Consider the following 17755-nt stretch of genomic DNA (forward strand, 5'->3'; position numbering starts at 1 on the left):
GCTCCTGCCCACCTAGCAGTTCGAAAGCACACCAGTGCAAGTAGATAAATAGGTAGCGCTGTGGTGGGAAGGTATACGGCATTTCCATGCATTCTGGTTTCTATCATGGTGTTCTGTTGTGCCAGACAGAAGCGGTTTATTTTTTTTTTTGTAATAAATTTTTATTGTTATTTTTCAAATATACAACCAATTAATTCAACATCTAATACAAATTATATCCCATAACTCCGCCGAGTTTGACTTCCCTCCCCCACGTCAGTCGGTTTTGTAATCCAATCTTATCGCACAGTTTTTTATTCCTCCATATTAGTCTCTGTCAAAGGTTTATTCCAATCCTACCAGTGTCTTCAAACTTCCTCTGTTCAATCTTAAGTACTCCACAAAATTACTCCAATCTTTTTGAAACCTCGAGTCATCCTGGTTTCTGACCCTGCCAGTCAGTTTTGCAAGTTCAGCATATTCCGCCATCTTCGTCTGCCACTCATCAATCGTTGGTAATTCCTGTAATTTCCATTTTTGGGCAAGCAATGTTCTTGCAGCAGTTGTTGCATACATGAACAATCTTTTATCTCTCTTAGCTATTTCATCTCCCATCAGACCCAATAGAAAGGCTTCAGGTCTTTTTGGGAAAGTGTATTTAAACATCTTCTTAAGTTCGTTATAAATAGATTCCCAAAAGGCCTTAACCTTGCCACAAGTCCACCACATGTGATAAAAACTCCCTTCCTCCTGTCTACATTTCCAACACATCTTATCATGCATTCTGTACATTTTTGACAGTTTTACTGGAGTCAAATACCATCTATACATCATTTTGTTTTTTTTGTTTTTTTTTAATTTTTTTATTATATTTTTAAACTTTATTATTTAATACAGAAAGAATGAATCCAAATAATAACATCGTCTCGAAATACACAAGCCATATACAGAAAAGAAAATTTAAGTTAAAAAGCCTGCATATGGCTCTTTGCTTAGATAAAAGCCTCGTTATACATGTCATGACCTAATCCATATATCATTACTAAAAAAAGAAAAAAAGGAAATTAATAAGATACCTCTCTAATTCATGACATCCTATTCCGAATACATTAATCATATCAGTCACTTTATTATCTGATCCTTTACGCCTATTACACATATCTCCCTTTATTCCTTCTATCCATTTGTCTATTCAGTTATTATTCTATCCTTCTCCCTTGTGACTTCCACTTGTCCTCCTCCCAGATTCCATTTAACACTTCTTTATACTACACTAATATTCATTGTAATCTTCCATTTCTTCACCATTCCATTAACACTTTTCCTTTTAATCCCGATACAGAATGTCTAAAAATGGAGCCAGCATTTCACAGTGGGGCATTGCTTTTTGATGTATTCTCCAAATTTTCCCCAGTCTTGTTGGAATTTTTGATCATTGTGTCCTCTAATTTTATCTGTTAATTTAGCCAGATCAATATAGTTGAATAATTTTTCTTGCCATTCTTTAATTCCCGGCAGATCTTTCTTTTTCCAATATTGAGCTATTAAAGTTCTGGCCGCGGCAGTGGCATAATGAAAAAGTTTTACATCCTGTTTATTTATTTCTCCATTCAGAATTCCCAATAGAAGTGCTTCGGGGTTTTTCTTTATATTGTATTTCATCATTTTTTTAATTTCCTCTAAGACCTGGGTCCAAAAATTTTGAATCACCTCGCAGTGCCACCACATATGTATAAAGGTCCCCACTTCCTTTTGGCACTTCCAACAAGAGTTGCTCTTTCCTTTATATATTCTATGTATTTTACTTGGCGTCATGTACCACCTGTAGAACATCTTGATTAGGTTTTCCCTGATCCCTTGTGCCGCCGTAAATTTCCACGATTCTTTCCACAGCCCTTCCCATTTTTCAAGTTTGATTGTCTTCCCTAGATCTTTTGCCCACTTGATCATGGTTTCCTTGACCATCTCATCTTTGACTTCCCACTCCAGTAATACATTATACATATTAGATATTAGTTTACATCTATTCTGCAAGAGGTGTTTTTCTAATAAGGAAGGTTCATTTAAGAATCCTTTTTGCATCTTGTCCTTATTAAATTTGCTATTTATTTGGTGGTATTGTATCCATCCAGTTAAGAGGTGTTTGATGTCGTTATATTCTTTTATCTTCAAGTTTCCATCCCACTGTTCTGTTAGTTCTTTGTATGTGCCCCAATGTCCTTTTGAATTTATTTTTTTAATTGTGATTATTTCAATTGGGGATATCCATTTAGGTGTTTTGGGTTCTAATAATCTTTTATGTCTTTCCCAGATTTTCAATAAAGACTTTTTAATTACATGATTATTAAAACCTTTGTGGGCTCTAACTTTATCTTCTGCTAAATACGCGTGCCAACCAAATTTATTTTCGGATCCTTCCAGATCTAGCAGTTCGTGGTTATCTAGTGTTATCCAATCTTTTAACCACAAAAAGCCTGCCGCCTCATGGTATAATTGTAAATCCGGCAACGCCAGACCACCTCTATCTTTGGCATCAATCAGGAGCTTATATTTGATTCTTGCCGGTTTATGATTCCATATAAATTTGGTCAGATCTTTCTTCCATTCTTTAAAAATGGTTGAGCATGTTCCTAGTACTGGGATCATTTGGAAAAGGAACAACATTTTAGGGAGGATGGTCATCTTTATGGATGCAATTTTACCTAACAGGGATAAATTAAGTCTGCTCCATTTATCTAGATCTTTTTTTATTTCCTTCCAGGTTTTGATATAATTGTCTTTGACTAGATTATTTGTGTTATTCGTGATCCATATACCCAGATATTTTGTTTTATTTATCACTTTCAAGCCTACCTCTTTTTGCAATCCCTCCATTTCCTCCTTATTCAGGTTCTTAGTCAAAATGTTCGTTTTGTTCTTGTTCAGTCTAAGTCCAGCCAGGTTTCCGTATTCCTCCACTTTCTTTATGCTTTGTTTAATACTTTCTGTTGGTTCTTCTACCATGATCATGATGTCATCCGCAAAGGCTCTTATTTTATGTACATCCCTCCCGTTCCTAATACCTTTAATTTTGTCATCCTTTCTTATGTTTTCCAATAAAAACTCCAAACTTAATATGAAAAGTAACGGGGATAAAGGACAACCCTGTCTGGTGCCTCTTCGTATCCTTATTTCTCCAGTAATTTCATTATTTATTATAAGTTTAGCTCTTTGATTTCTGTATATTGCATCCACTACATTGGAGAAATTTTTACCAAACCCTAATAGATCTACTGCACTTTTGATAAAAGGCCATTCCACTCTATCAAAAGCTTTCTCCGCATCTAATAATAGGAATGCCGCTTTTTTCTCTTTCTTTGCGCTCAGAAATTCCATGACATCAATGACACTTCTCATATTGTTGTACATATGTCTATTTGGTTAGAAACCGGTCTGATCTCTGTTCATCTTATCCCCCAATATTTTCTTTAACCGATTTGCCATGATTCCGGTGAATAGCTTATAATCATTATTTAAAAGAGAAATTGGTCTAAAATTCCTGACCTGATTGTTATCTGCTCCTTGCTTAGGGATGACTGCTATAAGTGCTTCTTCCCATGATTTTGGGATAGCCCCTTTGTCATAGATTCCATTCATGACCAGTTTCAATGGTTCGTTTAATATCTTTTCAAACTTTTTATAAAATAGAGCTGGAAGACCGTCTACCCCTGGTGACTTGCCTGGTTTTGACCGTTTAATCGCCTCTTTTAATTCTAAGGTTGTAATTGGTTTGCTTATATTTACTCTTTCATTTTCCTCTATGCTCCATAAATTAGTTCCCTTTATGTAATTTTCTATTTCTGTTCGATTTGTGTCCCCTTCTTTGTATAGCTCTTTGTAGAACTCCACAAAAGAGTTTGTTATTTTTTCCGGGTCTGTAATCAGTTCTCCTTGCTCTATTAATCTATCTATTAGTCTTTCTTTTTGCTTTTTCTTTAAATGCCATGCCAGGTACTTTCCCGTCTTATTTGAAAATTCAAAGCTTCTCTGTTTAAGATATCTTATTTTGTTTTCTATCTCTTTGTCTAGTATAGTTGAAACCTGCGTCTGTAATAGTTTAATATTCCTTACTAGTTCTTCTTTTTCCTCTTTCCTGGCTCTCGTTAAGTGTAGTTCATTGTGTCTTATTTCTTTTAATAAGTCCTCCATTGTTTTCGCTTTTTGTCTTTTTTTCCAGATATTTTGGCTTATAAAAAAGCCCCTGATTACAGCTTTCCCTGCGTCCCAGACAGTATTTATGTCAACTCCTTTATTACAGTTCAATTCGAAATAATCTGCTAGAACCTTTCCTGCTTTTTGGACTACGATCTCATCATTCAACAACATTTCATTTAATTTCCACCTCCTAGCTCCTCCTGCTTTCCCTGATATTTCCATGTATACTGGGTTGTGGTCAGATAGGGTCTTAGGTAATATCTCTACCTTCTCACACCTCATTAATAGATCTCTAGTTACCCATATCGCATCTATTCTGCTTTCAGAATCACTTGGATGGGAGAAGAAAGTAAACTGTCTCTGTGTAGGATGTCTATTCCTCCATGCGTCTTGTAAATCTAAATTACCTATCATTTCAAAGAAACTCCTCGGCAATTTCCCTTGTTTCTTGCCTCCCTCCTCTTTCCTTTTATCTATTTGTGGTGAGACAACCCCATTAAAATCTCCTAGTAATATCATTTTTTGATCTATGTATTCCAGTAGTATGTTTTCAACCTTTTTATAGAATTCTGATCTTTTTTCGTTAGGGGCATAAATTCCTATTACCATAATTTTTTCGAGTTTCTCTTGAAGTCTTACTACTATAATTCTGCCTTCATTATCCTTACTTATCTGTTCTGGTTTTAACCTTGAGTTAATATACATCACTACCCCTCTCTTCTTCTTAGAGTCCGAGGAAATAAATTCTTCTCCTAGTTTCTTGTTTATCAATACTTGGCGGTGGGTTCTTTTAATATGCGTCTCCTGTAGGCATATTACATCTAGCTTTTTCTTCCTTAAGAGATGTTCTACCCGGTTCCTCTTTGCCTTATTGTTCAATCCATTTACATTCCAAGTAATAACTTTCAAATCCATTTCTATTTATTAATTTACTATTTATTAATATGTAAAGTTACGTCAACTCTCTGGAGTCCCAAAGTTGTTACTTCAGTATTTAGAGAAAAGAAAAAATAAAGGAAATTAGGAAAAAAGAAAAAAAAAACGAAATGAAAAAAAAAAGAAAGGAAGGAAGGGGGAGAAGAGGGAAAGGAAAAAAAAATAAAAGTAAGAAAAAAGGGGGAAAAAATCACCTCATGTATAATTCCTACATTGAAGTATACTTTACTCCAGATAAAATTTCTCTTCTAAAATTCCCACACTTTCTGTGTGGGTAGAGTTGTATTAGAGTTTCCTGGTGGCGATTTATTTGTATCAGTTTATTCTAGCTGGCCCTCCTCACCCTCTGACTCCTCTTCGTCTTTCTTATCTCCTGTTCGTCTTTTATTTCCTTCTGCTCTGCCCTCCCCCATTGAGATCTCAAGTTTTCTCCAGAACCTTTCTGCTTCTAACTCCGTGGTTATTTTCATTTTTGTCTGATTATACATGAAAGAAACCCCTCATTTTACATCATTTTGTAAAGATTTTCCTTCAAAGATACACACGCAGTGAATTTCATCGTCTCTTTCCATAATTTTGTCCATGCATCATATTCTATATTATGCCCAAAATCTATAGCCCATTTTATCATTACTTCTTTCGTCAACTCATCTTTAGTATACCATTCTAACAACAAGTCATACATTTTTGTCAAAAATTTGCCTTTACCTTCTAGCAGCTCAGTTTGTAATCTAGATTTTTTCTCCTCAAAACCAGTTTTTTTATCTTCTAACAACAAATTATTCACCTGATGATACTGTATCCATCCTGTAAAAGTATCTTGAATCTGGTGATATGGCTTTAACTTCCAACCTCTTTCCGTTCTCATTAACAAATCTCCATATGTGGACCTTCTACCTTCCATATTAACTTTCTTTAGTGTAAGTACATCGATCGGTGAGATCCACCATGGGGTTTTTCTCTCCAGAAGACTCTTATTCCTGTCCCAAACTTCGAAAATGGCCCTCCTTATCACATGGTGCGTAAAACCTTTATGCACTTTTACTTTGTTATACCAAAGATAGGAGTGCCATCCAAATCTATTATCATGTCCTTCTAGATCCAAGAGGTCCGTATTCTGTAATGTCATCCATTCTTTTAGCCAGCACAAACAGGACGCTTCATAATACAACTTCAAGTCCGGCAGGGCAAAGCCCCCTCTTTCCTTCTTGTCTATCAGCAATTTGAGTTTTATTCTTGGCTCAGACAGAAGCGGTTTAGTCATGCTGGCCACATGACCCGGAAAGCTGTTTGTGGACATACACCGGCTCCCTCGGCCTGAAAAGCGAGATGAGCACTGCAACCCCATGGTCGCCTTTGACTGGACTTAACCGTCCAGGGGTCCTTTACCGTTACCTTTTTACCTGTTCCATCTGTGCTTCTCTTAGTTGGGTTTCTTCTCACCAACAGCCTTTGATTGTGGCGCTTCTTTCCACCCCTTTGTAGGACTTTGAGATGGACGTAGTCGCAATGGTCAATGACACAGTGGCAACGATGATATCCTGCTACTATGAAGATCACCAATGTGAAGTTGGCATGATAGTGGGTAGGTCACCTCTCCTTCTTAATATGCACCTGGACACAATAAGCTTCAAACTGGAGCTTTAATCCTTATTTCTATTTATTGGACATAGGTTTCTGTGGGACGTAGGAAGCTGCCTTATACAGGTCAGCCAATTTGCATAATGTAGCCCAGTATTGTGTATGATTACTGGTAGCTGCTCACCAAGGTCTTAAGCAGAGGGTCTTCCTCATCACTTGCTACCTGATCCTTTCAACTGAAGATGCTGGGGGTTTAACCTGGGACCATCTGTATGCAGAGCATCTGCTGTCTCTCTTGTGAAACCATTGCTTCTAACACTGGTGGGGGACAAGTCATGCTCCTTCTGGGGTACTTTGTCCACCTTTGGTCCCCACCCTGCACTCAGCCCTCACCTGTGGCTCCTAGAAGCTGTCAGAATGCGACAGCGACCACACTCCCAGGAAACAGATTTGACTTGCCGGCTAAGCTAGGTGAGGGTAGCCAATGGGTCTCGGTGAGTTAGGGACTTCCCCTGCATGTGAAAACAGGCTCCGGCAGATTGAGTGGGCAAGATCAATAGTGGGCCCAACGGTCAAGAAGGCGGTTTCTGTACATGCTGTAGAGGAAAGTGAGGGGCAGATGGGTATCATCAACCTGGTATGGCAGCCCATCTAGGAGAAGGAAAACTGACCCTAAACCTCCACTGCCTTGTGGGATATCTTCATGAGAAGAAAAGGCATATGCCTCCTTCTGGCAGCTCCTGCAGTTGAACTGGTATCAAATACATTGCTCTGCTTTCCTTTGGACCACATCAGCAAGGCCGAGGGGGGGACGGGGGGACGGACAGCCCAGGAGCTCCATGCACACTGCCCAGGCTTGCATTCTGGGGAGGTCACTTTGATACTGCTAACGCAGCAGTTTGACTTCACCCCCAGAGGCAGACAGATGCCAAGAACAATGTTGATAAGGCAACAACGCTGCCTTAGATATCAGCAGGCAGGCTAAAGCTGAAACAATGCATTGGCTATTACAATTCTCAGCAGTCTTCACACCAGAGACGGATCTACTATAAAACTAAGGAAGCTTAGGCTTCAAGGGCCCTAATTCCTGAGGGGGCCCAAGAGGCAACTTTGGTCCACATTGCTTGAAAAAATCTGGGCCTACTTAGTTGACCCAGTTTGAGTGGCACGGCTCTAATTTTTTGTTATATATATTTCAACAACCCCAAAGTTTGACAGATGTTGTAAAGGTGCGGTGATCTGTCACTCCATCTATTGATCAATCAATCAATCAATCAATCAATCACCTATCTATCTGCCTCTGTCTAATTATCTATCACATAAAGAAAAGCAGGTGGGTCACAGCCAGACAACTAAAAACACTAATACTGGCATCAGATTCCACTAAAAGCCTGGCCAAAGTACCAGGAATTCAGCAGGCACCTAAAGCTTAGAAGAGTAGATGCCAGCCATATCACAGGGGGGAGTTCCAAAACCAGGGTGGCACCATTAAGAAGGCTACCCGCTGCGTTGCCATATCGTAGACCTCAGTTAAAGATGGCACAGCCAAGAAAGTCTCCTTGGTGAATCTTAACAAATGGACAGGCCTATCCAGGACAAGGTATTGTCTCAGGTATCCCAACCTCAGGTAGTATAAGGCTTTGTAACTCTCTGTACCTTGAAGCAGGTTCGCTAGCATACCTGTATAGTCAGCCAATGCAGTTCTTTCAGAATCGGCGTTATATGTTTGCAGTAGGCCACCCCATAGAGAAGCCTAAGCTTTCCAGCAAACTCCACTTGCCAGCCAGTCCCGTGAAGTCATCTGATGTCACCTGTCAGTCATTATGTGCGTTTGCGCCCTGAGACTTTCCTGCTGGAAAACCCACCATGAACCACAAGAAAGGTGGTTGTTGTTATTATGTTATTCATGACTTGCTTCCCATGAAGAATTTTGAAGTGATTTCACAGTACAAACACACACACACACACACACACACACAGCAACTGCGTAGGTAAGAACCTTTAGAACAATTGCATATGAAGGTTGTGCCAGAGTTTCCTATATGACTCTCATGAATTGTCCGAACCTGGTGAATTCTCCCTCCGTTTCCATTCTACCAGGCACAGGTTGCAATGCTTGCTACATGGAAGAGATGCAGAATGTAGAGCTTGTGGAAGGAGATGTAGGTCGGATGTGTGTAAACACCGAATGGGGAGCCTTTGGAGCATCAGGGGAGCTGGACGAGTTCCTCTTGGAGTATGATCGTGTGGTGGATGAGACCTCACTTAACCCCGGTCAGCAGCTGTAAGGAATATGACTGATAAAATTAATGTTTATTGCTTTCTTGAGTTTCATGCTTCTCATTGTGGATGAGACAGAGAGGATGCCTTTGAGCGGTCATTAATGCTGAGGCACCCCCAACCTAGAACTCTCCAGATGTTGTCAGACTCCGTCTCTCATCGCCTTCTCACTGCCGATGGTCAGAGAGGATGGAGGTTGGAATCCAAAACATCTGGAAGGCACCAGCAGGTTGGGGAAGCCTGGCCTGGCCCTATCAGCCAAGCGCAGCTCATGGATGGTTTGAAATCAGGGGGAATATTCCCTATGGCGAACCTGATCTCTGTTCACACTAATTTTAAAAGCAGATGTGGGAATCGGTTGGTGTGCGTGGAGAAACTCTAACAGTGGGAACATGATCTGAATCTAGGCATGGTGACTGCATTTCATCCATGGAGTTGCTTTCTGGTCTCTGTAGCGTCTCAAGAGACGTGAGTAAGGCATGTGTCGCAGGTGTGGGATCCTCTGAGATGGAGCTGACTCATACTCTCCTGCACATATTTGCTGGCAAGAAAAATGTGCAGAGTCCAGCAAAGAGGGAGAGGTGGTTGTTTTCCCTGCAGCTCAGAGAAAATAGCATCTATTGCTGAACAATCAATCTTGATATCTGAGAGGATTTTGCTAAAACAAGCTGCGATTATGTCATCTAACAAGACCTGCCCCCAAATGACATGTACCAGTGATTTAATGTTGCCTCTTTCTTTCTCTCTCTCTCTCTCTCTCTCTCTCTCTCTCTCTCTCTCTCTCTCTCTCTCACACACACACACACACACACACACCCCATATATATCTATATATCTATATATTACTATACTGATTAAGCTCCCTTTCCCCAGGTATGAGAAGATAATAGGAGGAAAGTATATGGGAGAGATCGTACGGCTAGTGCTGCTAAAACTTGTCAATGAAAACTTGCTCTTCAATGGAGAAGCGACAGAGAAGCTAAAAACCAGAGGATCTTTTGAAACTCGCTTTATCTCACAAATTGAAAGGTAGTATGTTTCTTTAAGGTATTTCTTTTCTTTCTCTCTCTTTACCTGCCCAGAGTTGGTGTCAGGGTTAGGCACTGTAGGGCATTTCCAAAGCCCACGCCCCCAGCAAGGGACCCACTTCTGCGCTCTGGAGCCTCCTGGCCTTCTGCTTCTCTTCCTTGCTGCCTAATGGCCTAATTCGGTATCAGGCAGCTTCCTATATTCCTAAATATAGAATCAGAGTATTGTAGAGTTGGAAGGGACCCTGAGGGTCAACTAATCTGACCCCCTGTAATGCAAGAATCTCAACACGCAGTCCCTAATCCAATTTGAAACCATACCATGATCCCCCTCCCCACCTCAGACCTTTGTCAAGTGATGAGGAATTGCTAACAGAGCTCTCTTGGCACTGTGGTCTAAACCACTGAGCCTCTTGAGCTTGCCGATTGGAAGGTCGGCGGTTCGAATCTGCACGACAGTGTGAGCTCCCGTTGCTCTGTCCCAGCTCCTGCCAGCCTAGCAGTTCAAAAGCACACCAGTGCAAGTAGAGAAATAGGTACTGCTGCGGCAGGAAGGTAAATGGCGTTTCTGTGCACTCTGGTTTCCGTCACGGTGTTCCATCGCGCCAGAAGTGGTTTAGTCATGCTGGCCACATGACCCGGAAAGCTGTCTGTGGACAAACGTCACCTCCCTTGGCCTGAAAGCGAGATGAGCGCCGCAACCCCATAGTCGCCTTTGACTGGATTTAACCATCCAGGGGTCCATCACCTTTACTTTTCACCTTGAAAGTTTCATGGTAGAGCATCTGCTTTGCATGCAGAATGTTCCAGGTTTAATCCCTGGCATCTTCAGGTACAACTGCTTGAAAACCTAGAGAGCGTCAACAATACCGAGCAACATGGACCCATAGCCCAACTCAATGTAAGGTAGTTTCCTATGTAAACCTCCTTTGAGGAATTCCACTACAATCTAGCGCAAGTAGTTCATCTCTTTGGTCTGAATATCCGGTGGCCCATCTATTCCAGCATCCTGTTTTCACAGTGGCCAACCAGATGCCTACAGGAAGCCTGGAAGCACAACAGCGCTCTTCTCACTTTGGATTCCCAGCCACTGGCATTCAGGGGCATACCACATCCAAGTGTCTCACGGCATGGTCAAACTCATCCCGTGCAGTAATATTCAAAACAACCTCCACTGCGGTGGCTGTAACGTGCCCCACAAGCCCTTGCTCTTCTCCTGCCCTTAGGAGGCAAACAAATTGCATTAGCACCTGGGCCACAGCCACCACATCCCACCCCCCACCCCCATCTTATGAAGCGCAAATCAGTTATATGAGATGAAGCGCACAGGTTGATTGTGGCCTCTTGCTTCCAATTTTCCATTGAGACCTGGGGCAATGAAACACCCCAGCCCCTTCCACGATGACAGTAGTGAGAGCCCTTGTGCTTGTCGTTCCCAGTGACCCCGGTGACCGTAAGCAGATTTACAACATCTTGACATCCTTTGGGCTGTTGCCCTCTGTAACAGACTGTGACATTGTCCGTATGGCGTGCGAGAGCGTCTCTACGAGGGCTGCGCAGATGTGCTCAGCTGGGCTGGCCGGTGTCATTAACCGCATGAGAGACAGCAGGTGCGAGGACACGTTGAAGATCACAGTGGGTGTCGATGGCTCCGTCTACAAGCTCCACCCCAGGTGAGACCTACCTGCACAGTCTTGCTATATCATGAGGCTCCTAGAGAAGCCTGGGCCTTTCCGAACGATTCATCAGCAGATGTTTAACTATCAACACGCTTCTATACACTGGTGATTTAGCAGCGCACATCCACAGCTGTTCTGCTCGAAGGTGGAAATGGAGTAGCAGCTCTGGGGACATCCACAATGTACATTGAATGCACATGCCTTCCCCCCACAAAGGACCCCGGGAGCTGCAGTTTGTTAAGAGTGCTGGGAACTGCATCTTTTTATAATTGTTATTAATTGGACTATATAGAAATTGGGATAACCCCTCAACATCTGCAACGATACAGAGGCCCTCCAGAATGGTAGCGTTGGTTTTGTTTGTGGGTCTGTTCTGTGGCATGACGTTGGCGCAATGCAGTTGTGCATTAGTAGTGAATTTATACCAGACCATCCAAGCGTCATTCCATTTTGTTAGTGGTTATGTGATGCACCCCTAGTTGCCATCTAGAGGAGCTCTCTCTGTAGCGCAACAAAAGCAGGACAACACACACATTGCCCGTTGTATGAAAAGTTCCAGGATTTCAGCTGGAAGCTACAAGACATGCACCGAGTGGAAACAAAGCAGTACATTCGTCTAGAAACATTTGCAGGCACAAACAGTTTTGAAAATGTAATTACGTATAACAAGGGTTTATTTTCCAGATGTAACTCACCAGAACTCAGTGATAATAATAATGATAATGATGACAATAATATATTATTTATACCCACCCACCTGGCTAGGATTCCCCAGCCACTCTGGGTGGCTCCCAACAGAATATTATTAATAATAACAAAAAGTGATAAAATATCAAACATTAAATGCTTCCCTAAACAGGGCTGCCTTCAGGTGTCTTCTAAAAGTCAGATAGTTGTTTATTTCCTTGACATATGATGGGAGGGCGTTCCACAGGCCTGGTGCCACTACCCAGAAGGCCCTCTGCCTGGTTCCGGCACCTCTCAGATGTGTACCATTGCCATTATAAGAGAATAAGGGAGGTGTTCCAGCATTTCTTTTTCTAGAATAATAGCAATGCATGTAACTGCCCCGGTACCATCATAAGCACAAAACACGATTAATGCTCAATTTAAGAAAATTCTGGAAGGGCCCATATGGTATAGGAATAGAATATTACATGTAAATGTGTCACTTAGATTCCAGTTGTTGCTTTTTCTAAGGAAAAGCAGTTTCAGTAGAGAATCCTGCCTGGGGAGCGGCTGGGGAAGGAAAAGAACGCTTAACTTTTCCCCCACCTACTGTTTTTATGCTGAAACTCCCCTCGGCTGCTTCCCCTTTCATGGGGTTCCAGATGTATGTTTATCTTTGCAAATTAATGTCTGACGCTGGACCTCTTGGCGGCAAGGATGGATTGGGGAAGAGGGGGAGACCCAGGAGAAAAGTGGAAGGCAGAGAAAAGGTCAAAAGGTACACCTGCATATAACATTTAGTTTGGCTTTTGTTCAGTCGGTTTGAAGCAGGTCACCATAGACATCTGACAATGGCACCTCTGGCAGTGGGGTGGTAGAGCAATTTGCCCGTGTTTTTATTATTTGGCCTCATAAAATAGTATCGCTCTTCATTAAGCAGCACCGTGCTGTGGCGGTAGCAAGCTTCATGCTGCTAGGCAGGAGGTAAGAGACAATAGCTGGAAGAGGAAACTCCCCGAGTCTGTGTTTAGAGTCCAGGCCGAAGCTTAAGTCTATGAACTGGGGTCTCGGACACACCATGAAAGACACGTCCGCAAGCTGAGGCAGCTTTTAGCACTGTTCGCTGAATGCCGAATTTAGCTAAACTGGAAACCTGGAAATAATCCCTGTTGGAGATGGGGCACAGCCCCTCACCAGATATCAGCATTGTTGAAACAGTCTGCATAACAAGTAGTTTAGTCAACTGACTGGTTGGATTAATAGAATATACATCTCTGTATCTTGTGATTTGCTGGGGGCGTGGGAAACGGAACATAGCATCTGATTTGCATGTAGAAGGCCCCATATTGCATCCCTCGCATCTCTAGGTAGGGCTTCTAGATGACCTGTGTATTGAGAATTCATCCTGATTTGCTTGAAGGCCAGTTTAATTGTTGTTGTTGTTGTTGTTGTTGTTGTTGTTGTTGTTGTTGTTGTTGTTATTTATTAATATTTTATACCCCGCCCATCTGGCTGGGTTTCCCCAGCCACTCTGGGCGGCTTCCAGCAAAATATTAAAATACAATAATTCATCAAATATTAAAAACTTCCCTAAACACAGCTGCCTTCAAATGTCTTCTGAAAGTCAGATAGTTGTTTATTTCCTTGACATCTGATGGGAGGGCATTCCACAGGGCGGTTGCCACTACTGAGAAGGAAGGCCCTCTGCCTGGTTCCCTGTAACTTCGCTTCTTGTAATGAGGGAACCGCCAGAAGGCCCTTGGAGCTGGACCTCAGTGTCCGGGCAGAATAATGGGGGTGGAGATGCTCCTCCAGGTATACTGGGCCAGGGCCGTTTAGGGCTTTAAAGGTCAACATCAACACTTTGAATTGTGCCCCGAAATGTACTGGGAGCCAATGTAGGTCTTTCAGGACCGGTGTTATGTGGTCTCAGCAGCCACTCCCAGTCACCAGTCTAGCTGCTGGATTCTGGATTAATTGTAGTTTCCGGGTCACCTTCAAAGGTAGCCCCACATAGAGCTCATTGCAGTAGTCCTAGCGGGAGATGTTGATGTGTCAAAGCGAGTGTTATCCCACACTTCTCCATCGCTTTCCCTACCGCGAAAAGTCCAACCTTTAGGGAAGAGGGTTTGTTGCGTAAGACCGTAAGTCAACCGTGATCATGCAACCTGAATTTGCTGGTGTGTGGCTGGATCCCACTTGAAAACAGCAACAGTCTGGAAGCTCCCTGGAATCCTGGAGGACTGCTGTTAGTTAGCATAGACAATTCTGGCTGAGATAGACCAATGGTGTGACTCAGTTTAGGCATTTCCCTGTGTCAGCCTTTTTCAACCTTGGGTCCCCAGATGTTGTTAGACTACAGTTCCCATCAGCCTCAGCCAGCTTAGCCAATGGCCATGGATGATGGGAATTGTAGTCCAATAACATGTAAGGACCCAAGGCTGAAGAATTCTGCCGTATGTTATTGCCTATACTATATGCTATTTGCAAAGGGAAAAAAGCAAAACTTAATTCCATGCAGGCTCCCCATCCCCAATGAGCTCTGCAAAATTGCTGATTTATTATTCTATTTGTTTATTTAGCAATGTCTACATACCACTGGGTCCAGTTCCAGTGGGTTCTGCTGAAGTACCAGGGCCTTGGTACCTGGCCTAGCTTGTCAGGTGCTGATACCAGGCCTGCTTGGCAGAGCATATTTAGAGATGGGTCTCTGGAGAAGGTCTCAATGTTCAGTAGAGTTGGGAGGGGATTTGATACATTTCGTATTTTAAGGTGAATTTCCCAAATTTGCCCTTTCCAAAACATGGTGTGAAGTGAAACCTAGCCATCTTTGGAAATGTTCTCTTGTCCGAAATTTGCAGTGCAGTTCTCCAACCAATTAATGTGTACAAGAGTGCAGATAAAAGCGTGCGTATGAATGCATTAGTGAAAAATACATACAAAATGCATCATATTAGATTACAGTGCTTTGCCAAAATGTGTATATTAGGCAAAATTGTGTGTGTGTGTGTGTGTGTGTGTGTGTGTGTATGCGCACACTAAAATGCTGGTGAATTTTCGTGAGGATTTAAAAAATAATAATAAATCTGCAACCTGCTGTGGAGAAAAATGAGAATCGGAAGTCAACGTATGTCCATTCCTAAAACCCAGACAGATTTATGTAGAGAGGTGGATTTCCCTTCTCAATTTCTCCCCTTGTTTCCGTCTCTCTCTCTTTTTACCCAGCTTCAAAGATCGGTTCCACGCAGCAGTCAGGCAACTTACACCGGACTGCGACATCACCTTCCTGCAGTCGGAGGAAGGCAGTGGCAGGGGAGCGGCTCTCATCTCGGCAGTCGCGTGTAAGATGGCGTGCATGATTGGCCAATGAAATGCCACTGTGAAAGGACCGTGAAAGGGATGCCACCCACCTGGGAAGTGCCCCCTCCACCCACTGCCAGGCTGAGGTGTTTCAGGGTGTGCCAAGGAAGCAGAACCAGAAGACGGAAGCTATTCCTGGGGGGGGGGAAAGGGGGAGGGAATGGAGTGGTGTCGGGTTCCTCCGAACCTCTGCCTCTACACAACACAATAACCATGCAAAAATAGTCTCTCCTTTCTGTCCTTAAAACCTTCTCCACTCCTGCAAGCTCTGGGGAAGGTTTCAAATTATGCAAATAAGCAGCTTCTCATAGTAGGGGGGGGGGGTTGGAGAGCTGGTGTTGCAGGGATAGGAAGTCAGGAAGGGAATAAGTTTTGCTTTCTTTCTTTTCTTTGTTGGACAGCTCAAGAAGCAGGGATCCAGGCAAAATCTAGTTGCAAAGTACGGTTTCTTCCTCAGTAAATGGGGTTGGGGAGGTGCAATTCAAGCTGCCATTATCAGCCACTGTGGCAGCATGTGATGAGGATAGTGCAGGGAAGGCAACTTTGAGTAGACACATTCTCCAACCTTCTTCTTCTTCTCTTCCTCCTCCTCTGGTTTCCAAGATGCTAATGGTTTCCGTGTGAGTCAGCTTGAGCACAGACCTCATCAGCAGAATAGCCTGAGTGAAAATTCGGGTTTTTGCTTTCTTTCCAGCACTTTCCACCTTCTCCAGATTTAAGGATAGCAGGCGTAAATCCAAGCTTGCAATCTGGTCCCAATACCACCGCCAGTCCAAACTGTCATTTCCACAGGGACAGCTATCCGGGACCATCTCTAATTTTTTTTAAAAAAGAATTAGTCACCAATAACATGGAGGGAGCTTGAGACTGAACAGAGCCCAAGAGAGCAAGCAGAGGCCATAAAGCATTTTATGACACGAGAGTTGTCTGCTTTGGTACAGCTCACCTTGCCTGTATCCCACTGTTGTTTCAATAATTCTGGAAAGCAAGTAATATACAGACCACAAGTAATATACAGACCACAATTACAGACAGTAATATACAAACCAGCCAGTAATATACAGCAAGTAATATACAGACTTTGGAACAAATTCAGTTCCAAGGCTCTGCACACCTCAAAGGGATGTGTGCGATGCATAACCAGATACCGGTAGGTAAGCACTTGGGTCAGGGGGGAGTGAGAATGTCAATTCGCTGGAACACTGCTTGCCCACCTGTGGTCAGTCCACTAGTGTGCATGGGACATAGTGGGATGAAACCAGCCACCTCCACCTGCAAGCATGTTAAACCTGCCACAGGGCGAAAGGTGAGTTGCAATTGCATGTGTGACTTGAAGTGGGAAACTAACAGGCTTCAGTCTGGGAGCTCCTAAGATTTACTGAAGACTGGTCCATTCTGTTTTTAAAATGTAATGTCTTGGGTATTCCTTAGCAGCAACTACAGAAAGTTTGATCCCCCTGATTTCAGCCCGTACAGATGTTTGACCCAGACTCTCTCTCCCCACTGTCATAATATTGTTTATTTCCCACTTTTTTTTGTTCTTTTTCCTCTGTCTCCTGCTATCCTGCTTATGGATCCAGGGGCCCTTTTATATTAAAAATAATAAGAATAAAAAAATAAAAAACTTTTTAAACTTGCCCCTGTCGTATCTTATTTGTTTTGTGTTTTTCAAACCTTAAACCTGCGTTACAATGTGGAGTGGAGTACAAAGCAATAGCAATCCTATGCGTGTTTACTTGGATGTAAATTCCACTGTATTTGGTGGGTCTTACTCCCAGGTAAGTAAGAACAGGATTACAGCCAGTTGAGATTTGTAAAAGGAGGGGGGGCTGTTCTAAGAGACTCCAATCCATTATATTATCCCACCCCCAGTATTCCACTCTGCCCAACAACAGGCAATTATTATTTGACTTTCCCCCTTTTCAGATCAAGACAAGCTGGTGACAACAAAGACCCAGTTTGAGGTTCTCTCCTTGCCTTGTTAGGTTCCCCCGCTGATGTAGCATTGCAAAACTGTACCTCTTCTAGCACAATGAAAACTGGAGGTTT

The 17755-nt window shown here is 42.6% G+C and overlaps 1 protein-coding gene across 3 annotated transcripts in view; it reads left to right on the forward strand.

The window, feature by feature from the left end:
* GCK (glucokinase) overlaps positions 1 to 16024 on the forward strand; it is a 48050-nt gene extending 32026 nt beyond the window's left edge. For 2 of the 3 annotated variants that reach the window (XM_033171808.1, XM_033171809.1), the window contains 5 exons: positions 6595 to 6694; positions 8791 to 8974; positions 9844 to 9999; positions 11438 to 11671; positions 15572 to 16024. In XM_033171808.1, the coding sequence (XP_033027699.1) occupies positions 6595 to 6694; positions 8791 to 8974; positions 9844 to 9999; positions 11438 to 11671; positions 15572 to 15716 (819 nt within the window). In that variant the 3' untranslated portion in view covers positions 15717 to 16024. Of the gene's footprint in view, positions 1 to 6594; positions 6695 to 8790; positions 8975 to 9843; positions 10000 to 11437; positions 11672 to 15571 lie in introns of those variants that run through there. The other variant, XM_033171810.1, reaches the window with a different exon arrangement.
* Positions 16025 to 17755: the final 1731 nt, after the last annotated feature.

This window comes from Lacerta agilis, chromosome 15, assembly GCF_009819535.1.
Source record: "Lacerta agilis isolate rLacAgi1 chromosome 15, rLacAgi1.pri, whole genome shotgun sequence".
Taxonomy (NCBI): Eukaryota; Metazoa; Chordata; class Lepidosauria; order Squamata; family Lacertidae; genus Lacerta; species Lacerta agilis.